Source organism: Scyliorhinus torazame, chromosome 7 (assembly GCF_047496885.1).
Source record: "Scyliorhinus torazame isolate Kashiwa2021f chromosome 7, sScyTor2.1, whole genome shotgun sequence".
Classification (NCBI taxonomy): Eukaryota; Metazoa; Chordata; class Chondrichthyes; order Carcharhiniformes; family Scyliorhinidae; genus Scyliorhinus; species Scyliorhinus torazame.
In genome coordinates, this window is record NC_092713.1 from 80,314,173 (window position 1) to 80,328,877 (window position 14,705).

At 43.1% G+C, this 14,705-nt stretch overlaps 1 protein-coding gene across 8 annotated transcripts in view; it reads right to left on the reverse strand.

The window, feature by feature from the left end:
• patj (PATJ crumbs cell polarity complex component) overlaps nucleotides 1–14,705 on the reverse strand; it is a 565,709-nt gene that overhangs the window by 512,200 nt on the left and 38,804 nt on the right. For all 8 annotated transcript variants that reach the window (XM_072510952.1, XM_072510955.1, XM_072510950.1 and 5 more), the window contains 3 exons: nucleotides 11,931–12,129; nucleotides 5,783–5,911; nucleotides 3,474–3,680 (listed from right to left, as the gene is read on the reverse strand). In XM_072510952.1, the coding sequence (XP_072367053.1) occupies nucleotides 3,474–3,680; nucleotides 5,783–5,911; nucleotides 11,931–12,129 (535 nt within the window). The remainder of the gene's footprint in view (nucleotides 1–3,473; nucleotides 3,681–5,782; nucleotides 5,912–11,930; nucleotides 12,130–14,705) is intronic.

Genomic DNA, 14,705 nt, shown 5'->3' on the forward strand with positions numbered 1-14,705 from the left:
TTTTAAAAGGATTGAAAAGAGCATCATGGGTTTTGTGTGGGCCGGGAAGACCCGAGAGTGAGGAAGGGATTCTTACAGCGTAGCAGGGATAGGGGGGGGGCTGGCACTACCGAGCCTAAGTGAGTATTATTGGGCCGCTAATATTTCAATGGTAAGTAAGTGGATGGGTGAGGAGGAGGGAGCGGCGTGGAAGAGATTAGAGAGGGCGTCCTGTAGGGGGACTAGCCTACAGGCTATGGTGACAGCCCCATTGCCGTTCTCACCGAGGAACTACACCACAAGCCCGGTGGTGGTGGCTACACTGAAGATTTGGGGACAGTGGAGACGGCATAGGGGAAAGACTTGAGCCTTGGGGGGGGTCCCCGATAAGAAACAACCATAGGTTTGCCCCGGGGGGAATGGATGGGGGATATGGAATGTGGCAAAGAGCAGGAATAACGCAACTGAAAGATCTGTTTGCGGATGGGAAGTTCGCGAGTCTGGGAGTGCTGACCGAGAAATATGGGTTGCCCCAAGGGAATGCATTCAGGTATATGCAACTGAGGGCTTTTGCGAGGCAACAGGTGAGGGAATTCCCGCAGCTCCCGACACAAGAGGTGCAGGACAGAGTGATCTCAAAGACATGGGTGGGGGATGGTAAGGTGTCAGATATATATAGGGAAATGAGGGACGAAGGGGAGACTATGGTAGATGAACTAAAAGGGAAATGGGAAGAAGAGCTGGGGGAGGAGATCGAGGAGGGGCTGTGGGCAGATGCCCTAAGCAGGGTAAACTCGTCGTCCTCATGTGCCAGGCTAAGCCTGATTCAGTTTAAGGTATTACACAGGGCGCATATGACTGGAGCACGGCTCAGTAAATTTTTGGGGGTGGAGGATAGGTGTGCGAGGTGCTCGAGAAGCCCAGCGAATCATACCCATATGTTTTGGTCATGCCCGGCACTACAGGGGTTTTGGATGGGGATGACAAAGGTGCTTTCAAAAGTAGTAGGGGTCCGGGTCGAACCAAGCTGGGGGTTGGCTATATTTGGGGTTGCACAAGAGCCGGGAGTGCAGGAGGCGAGAGAGGCCGATGTTTTGGCCTTTGCGTCCCTAGTAGCCCGGCGCAGGATATTGCTAATGTGGAAAGAAGCCAAGCCCCCGGGGGTGGAGACCTGGATAAATGACATGGCGGGGTTTATAAAGCTAGAGCGGATTAAGTTCGTCCTAAGGGGGTCGGCTCAAGGGTTCACCAGGCGGTGGCAACCGTTCGTCGAATACCTCGCAGAAAGATAGATGGAATGGAAAAAAGAAGGCAGCAGCAGCAGCCCAGGATCCGGGGGGGGAGGAGGAACCAGAAGGACTCTCAGCGTTGTTAATATATACTGTATAATATGTATAGGTCGTTGCTACAGATAATTATATATTGGACTGTTAAATTATATTTTTGGAGAGTGTTACTTGTGATAAGGCAGTTGCCAATTAGGGTTAGTTTTCATTTTTGTTATTTATTATTTATTCATTTTTTGTTTATAAAATAGGTCATTGTTATTTGTGTTGTTATAATATTGTGTAAAGGATGCACAATGTACTGTGTTGGTTGACCAAAAATTTTCAATAAAATATTTATTAAAAAAAAAAGAAAATCACAAACAGCAGAGGACCCAGAACTGATCCCTGCAGTTCGCCACTGGTAACTGGGCTCCAGGCTGAATATTTGCCATCCACCACCACTCTCTGACTTCTATCGGTTAGCCAGTTTGTTATCCAACTGGCCATATTTCCCACTATCCCATGCCTCCTTACTTTCTGCATAAGCCTACCATGGGGAACCTTATCAAATGTCTTACTAAAATCCATGTACACTTCATCCTTCATCCACGTGCTTGGTCACCTCTTCAAAGAATTCAATAAGACTTGTGAGGCAAGACCTACCCCTCACAAATCCGTGCTGACTATCCCTAATCAAGCAGTGTCTTTCCAGATGCTCAGAAATCCTATCCCTCAGTATCCTTTCCATTACTTTGCCTACCACCGAAGTAAGACTAACTGGTCTGTAATTCCCAGGGTTATCCCTATTCCCTTTTTTGAACTGGGCATGACATTCGCCACTCTCCAATCTCCTGGTACCACCCCTGTTGACAGTGAGGACGAACAGATCATTCCAACGGCTCTGCAATTTCATCTCTTGCTTTGCATAGAATCCTTGGAGTTTGCACATTCTCCCCATGTCTGCATGGGTTTCCTTCGGGTGTTCCGGTTTCCTCCCACAGTCCAAAGATGTGCTTGTTAGGTGGATTGCTCATGTGAAATTCCTCCTTCACGTCCAAAGATTATGTGAGGTTACGGGGATAGAGCAGGGGAGTGGCATGCTCTTTCGAATGGTCAGTGCAGGCTCAATGGGCCGAATTGTCTCCTTCTGCACTGTAGGGATTCTATAATTCTAACAAATTGAACTTACAAAATACCCATCAAAATGTAAATTATGACCTCCAGTTATGTCTAAACCCAGGAAACAGCCTGAAAAAGTGACTGCCAAATTTTTACAATTCATGAAAAATAAATTGGACAACATTGAAAGGAAAGGCCCAATTTCATATCCACATGCAAAGCAAATACAAAAGAAATTAACCATTCACCTACAGGGATCCACAATTCACAAACTCTTTCTCTACCATTAACAGACCATGAAATCAAATACCAACAGCTTCAGACTTCTGCTCAGCACCACAAGACAGTGTTTTTTCCTCTAAACCCTCGCCACTACATCTGGAAAACCATCTCTAGCCAACTCTTTGAAGCTCAACTATCCATAGTACTCCTTTTAATCTCAGTTCACCAAAGGCCAGTGAGAATTCTAGTTGAAACAGAAGCATTCAGCTCCAAACTGGCACTGGACAATATTTCTCAGATGGGGAAGAGATGTTAGTTTTGTGGAAAGAAAATTAATGCTCCCTCTCACTCCACTGGAATATTAAAAGATATAAGGTGCAAAAGGTAGGGAAGTAGAATTAGACTGAAGTCTCTCATATGGAGAAACACCAACACATAATTGATGGGAACTGGCCTGAAATATTGTATGATTCCATTTATGAGCATACTCAAAATTACCTCAACACTTTCAGTGCTGTACCAAACAGCTGGCAGAGAAAAAGGAAGTCTTGACAAAATGGCCAATGGTGGCTGGATGATCATTTTTGATGGGTTGCACTTCAGATTAATAGTGATGTTATTTGAGTTCCCACAATCTCTTCAGGTCAGTTCACCAATAACCCTTTTTTGAATAAAAATCTTGATCTTGAAGTAGCAATAGAAATAAATTGAAACTCAAACCCCTTCTACACTTCTTTCATTTGGAGAGGATTTGTTTGAAAGACTTGCCTTCCTCTTTAATACAATAAAGAGGAAAATATCCCAATTTTTAATTGGATCAATCCTCACTTTAGTGAATATATAAGTTATATAATAATTGCACTACTGTTATTCAATAGTACTTACAGCATTAGAATGCTCCTGAGGGGGCATCATGGCAGGAATAACTACAGGAGATTTGAAAGAAAAGTCTTCATATGGATCTCTTGCAACCACCATGTGGACGCGATTACCACAGTTTCTCAAAACCTGAGCAATCTGTTCACTTCCCATTCCCTGGACATCAATGCCTCCGATCTGGAGTATATGATCGCCTGTTCGAAGTCTTCCATCCTAAAAAACATGCAATAAAACCTTTAAATTCCTGTATACAATTTGGAAACATGAAATAATGAGGACTGATTAAGGAGATAAATTGTATTTGGTTTTCCAAAAGGCATTCAAAAAGGTGTCACATATAAGGTTACTTAAGAGTTTAGGTGTTGGGGATAATGCAATTGAATGAACAGAAGACTGACTAACATACAGGAAACAGGAAATCAGAATAAATGGATCATTTTCAGGTTGGTAAACTGTAACTGGTGGATATTGAAGGGATCAGTACCGGGCCTCAACTATTTACAATATATATTAATAACTTAGATGGAAAGACAAACTGTATCAGAGCCACATTTGCTGATGATACAAAGATTGGTAGGAAAGCAAGTTACGAGGAGGATACAAAAAGTCTGCAAAGGAATTTAGATAGGTTAAATGAGTGGACAAAAATATGGTAGATGAAATAAAAGGTGGAAAAATTATATGGCAGAAAGAATGGAAAAGTAGGATACTATTTAAATTGAGAGACTTCAGAATTCTGCAGTGCAAAGGGATCTTGGGTGTCCTTGTACATGAATCACAAAAAAGTTAGCATTCAGGCAGAGCAAGTAATTAGGAAGGCAACCTTCATTGCAGGGGAATGGAGTAGAAAAGTAAGGAAGTCTTGCTACAACAGTACAGGGCATTGGTGAGACCGCATCTGGAATACTGCATACAATTTAGATATCCTTACTTGAAGAGGCGTAGACTTGCATTGAAAGCAGTTCAAAGAAGGTTCAGTATGCTGATACCGGAGTTGAAAGGATTGTCTTATGATGAAAGGTTAAGCCTATACTCATTGGAGTTTAGAAGAAGGAAAGTTGATCTTAATGAAACATACAAGTGAAGGGGTCAAAAATCACTGAGTGCAACAAAGTTCCTGGGAAGCTTGGGACTGCAAGTTACAGCTGCGAAAACAATGGCCAAAGAAGAACTCTGACACGACAAGGGTGCTTTGATAGCACATGAGACGGCTGTAACCACATATCACCGCTTTCCAGCTAATAGGCCAGTATTGAAAATGTGTCTGGATAGTAACAGATAATTCACTCCTCAAGGTGTCAGACACTCAAGGACCATAATAACGTGTTTATTGAATCATAGAATCCCTACAGTGCAGAAGGAGGCCATTCAGCCTCATCAGTCTGCACCGGCCCTCCAAAGGAGCTACCCACCCACCCTACCCCCGTAACTCCACCTAACCTAATACAGAACACAATATATCCCTTCTTATTCTTAACATAACTAAAACACATATTTCATAGGTGTAAGTTACATTATCCTTTAAGTAGACATATCATTCTTCCAGAATCAGTCGAAAATAACCCTCAGCTCCCATTGGTTTAGTTCTGCTCTTTTCTTTTCTCAGCATGGTAACTTCAAATCCTAGAACTGTTCTTCACAGTGTGAATATTGGAGAAGCTCCCTTCAGTGCAAGTAAGGGAAATTTTCAAGCTCCTTGGGCGTGGATGCGCTGCCGATGGGAACAGAGAATCCCAATAGCTGGAAAATTCCGGCCCTTGTCAGATGTCATTCTTTCAAATCTTAACTGGAAGTTTGAATTTTTATTTTTATTTTTTAAAAAGATTATTGGTCCCTGCAGAGATTATAATACAATATATAAGCAACAAATTTATCATAACTGGGAAGTAGTTCCAATAAACTACCTTTCATTCTACTTGTAATCTGTACCTGGCAATTAACATGATCATGAACTGAAAAAAAAAATCACGTTTCATACCAATTCTTCTGATGACCAAGTATTTTTCAATTGCAATTGGATATATAAGAACCCAAAGGTTGGTAGCAGTAAATCTTTTAGAGTCTTTCATTTGGTAAAAATCTAAGGAATAGGCTTAAGAAATTCTACCTTTTGAATATTAATGCAATGGAAACATTAAGCTGATGGAGAAGTTCTGACAGCTTACAATTTTGCTTAAAGGAAATAACCCACATGCCCTGACAATACAATTCAGGATCTATTCTGTGAAAGGCATTGTACCATTTATAAGTATAACCTAATGTCTTAGATAGTAGGCGCTCAAACTTTGGTAATAATGCAAAGGAGAAATGTTTACCTGATCAGCTAACCCTCCTGGTACGACTGTTTTCACAATTACTCCAGTTGGCTTGCCTCCTACAATTCCAAATCCTAATCCTGATCCATCACTGACCAATTCAATTTCTTCTACATGCCCCCACTGAATCTTAAATAGATGGGAAACAGAACATTTACTATATAGCAAAATATGCCAGACTTTTATTTGTCAAAATTAATCCTTTTAGATGTGGCTGAAATTCAGCAAGAGCTTGCAAACATTTTTTTTAAATACAAATTGGTTATTGAGACAGTTGTTCTTACTGGTGAATACATTAGGTATTAGTGCACATAAACACCTGAATTAGTTTCTATTATATAAAAAGTAATACCCATGTCACCCACAGACTCAACAATAAATGGTGATGAAACTAAAATGTCCTGCCGTACTATACGAGGCTTTGTACAAGGATTTTAAAGTTGTTTATTTGAAAAATATAGCTTTGATAGTTCAACATATCATTTAGGGAAAGAAATACTGACAACACTACTGGTTAATCAGGTGATTAAGTTCAAGGAGGCTGCTGTTCATCGCTGTCCACCACAGCACACTGACCAAAAGGAAACAATAAACTGTTAATTGTAAAAATTGCATCATTTGAGTAACAGCCAGAAGTACATTCTAAGGCAGTAATGCATCACAGATTAGGTTTCCTCTGATAAGTCAGAAGAGAAATCCACTGTTCAGTGTAAAACTGAGCCAAACAAATCCAAACATTGCCATCGGAATGTCTTCATAGAATCATAGAATTTACAGTGCAGAAGGAGGCCATTCAGCCCATTGAGGCCGCACCGGCCCTTGGAAAGGGCACCCCACTTCAGCCCACGCCTCCACTCTATTCTCGTAACTCAGTAACCCCACCAAACCTTTTTTTTAAGACATTAGGGGCAATTTATCATGGCCAATCCACCTAACCTGCATATCTTTGGATAGTGGGAGGAAACCGGAGCACTAGGAGGAAACCCACGCAGACACGGGAAGAATGTGCAGTATCCGCACAGACAGTGACCCAAGCCGGGAATCGAACCTAGGATCCTGGAGCTGTGAAGCAACTGTGCTAACCACTATGCTACCGTGCTGCCAGTCTTAAATCACTAACAAGCATAAATCTTGCCTTTAGCTAGTGAAATACAAATTTTGCTCTTGTTTCTATTTGATGCCGAGGATGACCCTACTAGAGCACTGAAACTACAAAGAATAGAGTGTTTTTCAAAAATCTGTTGCTGGTGGGCCCGCCTTGTTTAACGACTAATTGCTGTTATTCTGATGAACTGAATGTGCTCTTTGTTAATTAATGTAGACAAAAGAAGGTATATAACCCAAAATCTGGAACAAAAAAAAGAGTTTGATTAACTTCTGGTTTATATTCCTAAATTTCATTCAAGAATAACTTATTTATATCTCGTCATAAGCTCATATGATGCATTCTGAGTCAGTTCAAGCACTCAAACGTTGGACTGACTCTTGATGAAATAGGATGTGCACGAATACAACAAGCTCATTGAGAAAATAAGCCAACAATTTGACTTTAAATAGTGCCTTTAACATGGTAAAGCATTTTAGGAACTTCAATGGAGACAAAAATGTTCAATCACTTGACATATTCGGTGATCTTCCGCACAGCGGTAATGATTGGTGGATTGCCATTAGGCTTGTAAATTCCAACTCCACATTGTTGCAGGGATCTGCCAAGCCCGGTTGACAAAGAAACATGAGGAGAAACATCCATCGGGTAACTCCTTCAAAGCAGAGTAGAGTCAGGGAAAAAAGGGGCTGGATTCTCCACCCCGCCACATTTCTGTCCCGACCCGCCGGCAGGATTCTCCGTTTCGCTGGCTGGTCAATGGGGTTTCCCATTGTCGGGAAACCCCCGGATGCCGGCAAAATGGAGAATAACACCGGCGGAGAATCCCGCCCAGGATACATTTCTTTTTACAATACTAGCTGCCATATGATAAGTTTAATGACCCTGGCCTATGTGTAAAGGAGATGGGTCCTTGAGTTAGTGAACCCAGGAGAGACGGGTAACCAAGACTTGGCACAAGTTACGATATGGATATCTGAATTTTGGATGAGCTCAAGATGGGAGGCCAACCAGGAAGACTTTGCAACAAACATATTTAGAAATAACAATTAAATGGATGGAAATTTCAGCAACAGATGAACTAGGCAGATATGGAGTCAGTGATGTTATACAGCTGGAAGTAAGCAGTCTTGGTGATAAAGCAAATTTGTGGTCGGAAGCTCAAATATGATGCCAAGGTTGCAAATCATCTTACAGACAGTTGCCAGGGAGTGCATCAATGGCTAGGAAGTGACGATGAAGAAGATGATGCCTATCTTCCCAATATTTAGCTGGAGAAAATGTCTGCTCATCCAGTGGGGCATATTGAGAAAGATCTCCTGGATTCAATTCAGGCTCTGTGTTAAGTTAAATAATCTCAGTCTGGGCAGTCAGTCTGAGCAAAAGGAACAAAGAAAACAATACCCAGCCCTTGACTGCTATCCAGCGATACCTAATAAAAGTTAATATGAACACCAAATTCAGGCAGCTGTCTGGGGGGGGTGGGGGGTGCCAGGTTGACACAGGAATGGGGTGCAAGGTCAGGTTGGGCCTCAAGATGAGGGTTGGCTCTGGCCGGTTGTGATTGGGGGTGGATCGGGCCTCGTATAGGGGGAAGACACTGGGGCGCGGGGTTGTGATAGTTCGACTTGCAGGAGGACATGGGAAGAAGAGTGAGTCCCCATGGGGATGGGGGAATCCCATGGATTGAGGGTTGGGGTCATCCCCTGGCCGGGGGGGGGGGGTATTGTCGGTTTGTGCTATACTTACCCAGAAATTAGAATTCTTCTCATTTCTTTAAGGTAACTATTGACATAACATAGTCGGAATCATCTGAAGTTTGCAATTATATATCACATTTTCAGATGGTTCCTAATGCGGGGTAATTGACCATGGGAAGTTTGCATTTCTGGGAAATTGCTTACAAACCTTACATTAATACAGAACATACAGTGCAGAAAGAGGCCATATGGCCCATCGAGTCTGCACCGACCCACCTAAGTCCCCACTTCCACCCTATCCCTGTAACCCAATAATCCCTCCCAACCTTTTTGATCACTAAGGGCAATTTGTCATGGCCAATCCACCTAACCTGCACGTCTTTGGACTGTGGGAGGAAACTGGAGCACCCGGAGGAAACCCACGCAGACGCGGGGAGAACGTGCAGACTCCGCACAAACAGTGACCCAGTGGGGAAATACCTGTGAGCTTCCGAGGGTGGGAGTACCCCCCCCACCCCTAAATACGATACCCTGGAACTTGGACTTTACATCATATTGAGTTTTGATTTAGAATTAGTTTCAATTCCATAACATGCTCAGTAACCTGTTTCAGAATGCTAGTCACAGAATCAACTTTTCAAACTTCACGGTCAACTCAACTACATTAATGTGTTTTAGGGAAGAAAATCTGCTGTCCTTCTCTGGTCAAGTCATCATGTAACTCCAGGCCCACAACAATATTGGTGACTCGTAACTGCCCTCTGAAATTGCTCAGCAAGCCATTTAGTTCAAAGGAAATAAATGCTGGCCTGGCCAGCAATGTCCATGTCCCATGAAAGAATGAGTAAATGAAAAAAATAAGGTATAGATTGTAATAAGTCCATGGAGGCAGAAGTGCCTTCACCAGAATCCCTTTGATTATCAAAACCAACAGCAGTACAACCATGTGCATTCAGCTTGCTATCTACACTGGGAGTGCAGAGGATCTGACACTCCCTGTCATACACAAAGAGATCCCCTGATTGGTCCACTAATCAGGGAAGTCGTATTCCAATTGGTCAATCTCGAAGGCCTGGTCTAAGTCGTTACAGACCCAGTGACCTTAGAAAACCCCACTGCATATTGATTTACCTGGAGATCGAACCTGCAATAACCTCAGATACTGTCGGGCAGCATGGTCGGCACGGGCTTGGAGGACCGAAGGGCCTGTTTCTGTGCTGTACATTTCTTTGTTCTTTGTTCTTGTTCTATCTCTGTACCTCTCGATAAATTTTCCAGTGCTGACTTACTGGCTGAACAATCAGGCCACCCCCAGTGATCTGAGTTTTGAATGCAAGCCTCCGTCCACCAAGAGGACTTCCTGATAGAGTTAGATTTCACGTAACAGACTCCTCTGTATTCAACCCTCAGCGTAAATTCCACCAGTTCACCCCCAGCCATTTTATCTCCTTTCGGCCTTTATCCCAACTACCACACTATCTCTCCCCTCCAATCCCACTTCATCACCCACAAAAGAGTTACTTTTCAAAGTTTTGTAGGCTGGCCAAAATTTAAGATTTAATTTTAGTAGGATTTTACTTGACTATTTTTAGAGGCTTTTACAAATACATTTTTTCTGCAATAGGTTAACAATGTCAAGCCACCATTTTGTGCTGACATTTTGGCCTGAATTTCCCGGTTGTTCTCACCAACAAGATCTTCCAGTCCCGCCTGTCGGCAGGTAGAACGGGAAACCCAGTTGACAGCAGTGGGACAGCAGTTGACAGCGGTGAGAAACACACCACGGGTGATGTGGAAAATCCCACCTATCATTTTTTAATAAATCTTTATTGTAGGCTTACATTAACACTGCAATGAAGTTATTATGAAAAGCCCCTAGTTGCCACGTTCCGGCACCTGTTCGGGTACACAGAGGGAAAATTCAGAATGTCCAAATTACTTAATAGCACGTCTTTCGGGACTTGTGGGAGAAAACCGGAGCACCGGAGGAAACCCACGTATACACGGGGAGAATGTGCAGACTCCGCACAGACAATGACCCAAGCCGGGAATCAAACCTGGGACCCTGGAGCTGTGAAGCCATAGTGCTAACCACCATGCTACCGTGCTGCCCATGTATAAGAAAGTCATTTTCTGTTTTGAACACCTGCAGCTATTATTCTGGTAAGGACCCTACTGGAAAACACTATCCTTGACTAGTCTAGTATTGGGCCTAAAGAAGGAGTCTACCTGACCAGTGGTTGTGAACAGCAACTTTGAATCAAGGTGGGATGATGCCAGAATTAGGCACAAAAGATGGTGTCGGGAATCATATGGTTTATGTATTCTCAGAGCACAGATAGAATTCCCATTGGCATGATAACAGATAATGTAGGCCTAGGGACAGATGTAGAATTCATGTTGCATGGACCCCGGATAGGGCAATCTGTAATGTATTTTTGATAAGTATACCTTTTTGTTCTTTTGCTCCTTGAGTTAATTGATAAGTGTATTGTTGCTTTATGTTATCCTTTATTCAATAAACTTTGGTATTATTTGCTAATCCAGCGTTTGAATCTGCCTGATGGTTATATCTCTGTCAAACAGTTTAAAGGATTAATTTGGGATCACTTCGGCTGCATGCAGCTAAATTAAATCAGTCTAAATGTATCAAAACACCATTTTTTTTAAAGACCTACAGTGATTTCAATACTGTAAATCAGTTAAACTCTAAATTTTGGCAAGATTTGAACATTCGATTTGTCATATCATACAAATGTAAGTAGACATTGAATTCTAACAACATTTGCTACATTTATTTCAGAATAAGAATATCATCTGCCATAAACATCAAACTACGTCCACAAAATCACAAGTTGGAGGTTACAATAAAAATTTAGCTCATTAAGCATGTAACCCAATAACTGGAAAATGCTAGATTGATCTCAGAGAGATTGTGCTCATGTCTCTTTGACAATCAGAATTGTCTTCATAATTTCACATGTAGTTATTTAGGTCAGGCAATGAAGTAAACTGAAAAGGGATTAAGTTTGAGCATTACACTTCAGAAAAAATTGAAGTAGACTGGCCAGACTCGACGAGTAATTTTGCTTTTGAGTACAATTTTGTTTTGCGATGTCTGTTGTTTTGCAAAATCTATTTTGCGATAGATGTTAAAACATTGTATTGTTCACAATGAAATCAATAAAATCCAACATTGTACATTGGCATAACCAAATTTTACTACAATCTGCAGAAGATTCACTGAAACTTTAAAAGAAACTATTGATAGACAATGAATGTTAGACACAAGAATATATTTAACAGGACCAGCACATAAGAAAAGATAGGCTACAGAACTTACTGATTCTGAAGCAAGGGATAAATCTGGCATTTCTGTTAGATTAGCAGACTTTCTTTGAAGAGATCCTCTGGCAACTACCAAATGCACATATCCTTTGGTCTGCTGAAGCAGTGCAATGGCTCCTTGATGGGATATGTTCTCATCCAATGGTGTATGATTCAAGGCCAATATCTGGTCATGTTCTTGTAACCTGCCATCTCTTTTCACAAAATACCAAAAAGTTTAATTAGCCTCTGGACAGAAAGCATGACCATTTTTGGCTATTTAATAAACTGAACTTCAACCTTTCCTTCTCATCGGAGAAACTATTTAATAACGACCGTACCTAATTTGGAGGATTTCAAGTTACAACTTCATGAGACTACCTGGTAGTGTTGAACTAAAAAGTTGCAAATCTGAGTCACAGCTTCAACTGACATTCAACGTTACCTGTATCAGTAAATTTAATAATTGCAAAAGCAATTAATTGGTATCTGGGAGTAAAATACTAAACATGGGCACACTGGTTAGTCCTGCTGCCTCACAGCTCCAGAAACCCAGATTCAATTCCCAGGACCCCCAAGCATCACCCTTCGAACCTCCCAGATGCCCCTACTTACCTGCCTGGCACACGCCACCCTTCAATTCCTTTCTCCACCCTCCTTTCATGGGCATTGCCTCTCTTGCCCCCTGGCCCTTGGCAGTGACACCCTGGCACATGCACCCTTGCACTGCCACCCAGACACCCGGACAGTGCTCCTGCCAGCTTAACAGTGCCACCCAGGCAACTTGGCAGTGCCAGGGTGGCAGTGCCAAAGGTGCCAGCTGGGCAGTACCAAGGAGCCCACGTTGCAGGTGGAGGGCCAGGGAGCCACCCTGCATTTACCCTGACCACACTGGCTTCCCCAATAGCGTGGATGACCCCCGTGGACCATGTTTGTGTGGACCAGTGCTGAATGGCACCTAGCTGCAGCCTCGCTGGGGAAGCCGGTGGATACCGAGCAAGGTTACCTAAGCCAGTTTAAAATCAGCTTCGGTGCGTGCGCTATTTGGTCACGCCCTTTATGGGCGTGTTTCAGATTCCAAAATCCCGCGAGGTGCAAAGATTGTTGGGAAATCCGTGAGAGGGCTCTCCCCGCATTCGCGGGCTGCACCGCATTTAAACGAGAGCGCGACGTGGCCGGTGGATCGTGCCGCAAATCTCAGGAGAATTCACAACTTGCTGGAATGAAACTCAATTTTTCAGCTTCATTTTTCCCTTCCAGGCCTCCAAGGTTGAATGTCATGTCAGATCATAAATCATGTCGCTAAAAGGGACCTTTATGAATTACCAGCCCTAAATGGCTACATTGAGATTCATCAATGTCAACGGGGTAAATCCAGCAATTTCATGATGTGCAATTAATTTCAACAGGGAAGCGCGAAGTAAGGTTAAAATCTTTTGGTTTTGTCAAAGCTTACAGTTGAGTCGTGCAAAGCGTCGAGAAATTTGTGGCGAATTGGACCTTTTGGGACATCTCCTTTACCACCAAATGTTTGACGAGCTTTATTAATTTGCCATTACTTTTCTGAAAATTTCTGGATAGTTACTATATTTTGGATTATCCAGAACAGAGAGGAAGCTAACCTCAACTCCATGGATTCAAGCTTCACTTCAAGACATGAAAGTACTGTGTTCTAACCCATGTTAAAACAAATCATTAAAGATTGATGAACTCATGAGTTAAGTTAAAGCTTTGTGTTTCCAGTTTTCTATCGCTCCACGGCAGTATTCGCTTTTTTTTCATGTATTTTATTACAAAGATATATCAATACAGGTTACAGCAAATAAACACCCCAGGAAACATGCCTCCCAACAAACAACTATACAGTCTGTACAACTTTTTCCCCTTTTTCACCCTCCCCCCACCCCCGTCGCCCAACAAACAGCTCCTCAAACATGGTCACGAACATCCCCCACCTTTCTCAAACCCCTCTGTTGAGCCCTTAACTCGTACTTTACCTTATTCAACTGCAGGAAGTCGTACAGGTCACGCAACCAAACCGCTACCTCCGGTGGCAATGCCGACCGCCATTCCAGTAAAATTCGCCACCGGGCAATCAGAGAGGCAAAGGCCACAACATCGGCCTTCCTCCTCTCCATGAGCTCTGAAACCCCAAATATGGTCAACAAAGCATCCGAGTCCACCTCCTCCTCCACTATCTCGGCTCGGACTGCGAACACTTCCGCCCAGAAGCTCTCCAGTTTTTCACAACTACAGAACATGTGCGCGTGATTCGTGGATCCCACCTACACCTCTCACACTCACCTACCACCCCCTGGAAGAACCCACTCATTCTTGCCCGAGTCATATGTACCCTGTGCACCACCTTAAACTGTATCAGACTCATCCTTGCACAAGAGGAGGTCCTGTTTATCCTATGCAGTGCCTCACTCCATATTCCCAATTGATCGCCCCTCCCAACTCCTCTTCCCATTTCTCCTTGATTTCACCACCCATTCACTTCTCTGCTCCCCCAGCAACTTGTATATACCCCCAATTCGTACCTCCGCATCCACATACGGAAGCAGCAGTCGCTCCAGCAGGGTGTATCCTGGCAAGCTAGGGACCTCTTCCAGACCTTACATGCAAAGCCCCGAACGCGCAGATACCCAAACTTGCTCCCCCTCGGCAACTCTACCCTCTCCCTCAGCTCCTCCAAACTGGCGAACTCTTCCTCCAAATACAGATCCCTCATTTTGACCAGCCCCACTTCCCTCCACCTCCTGTATACACTATCCATTCCGCCCCGGCT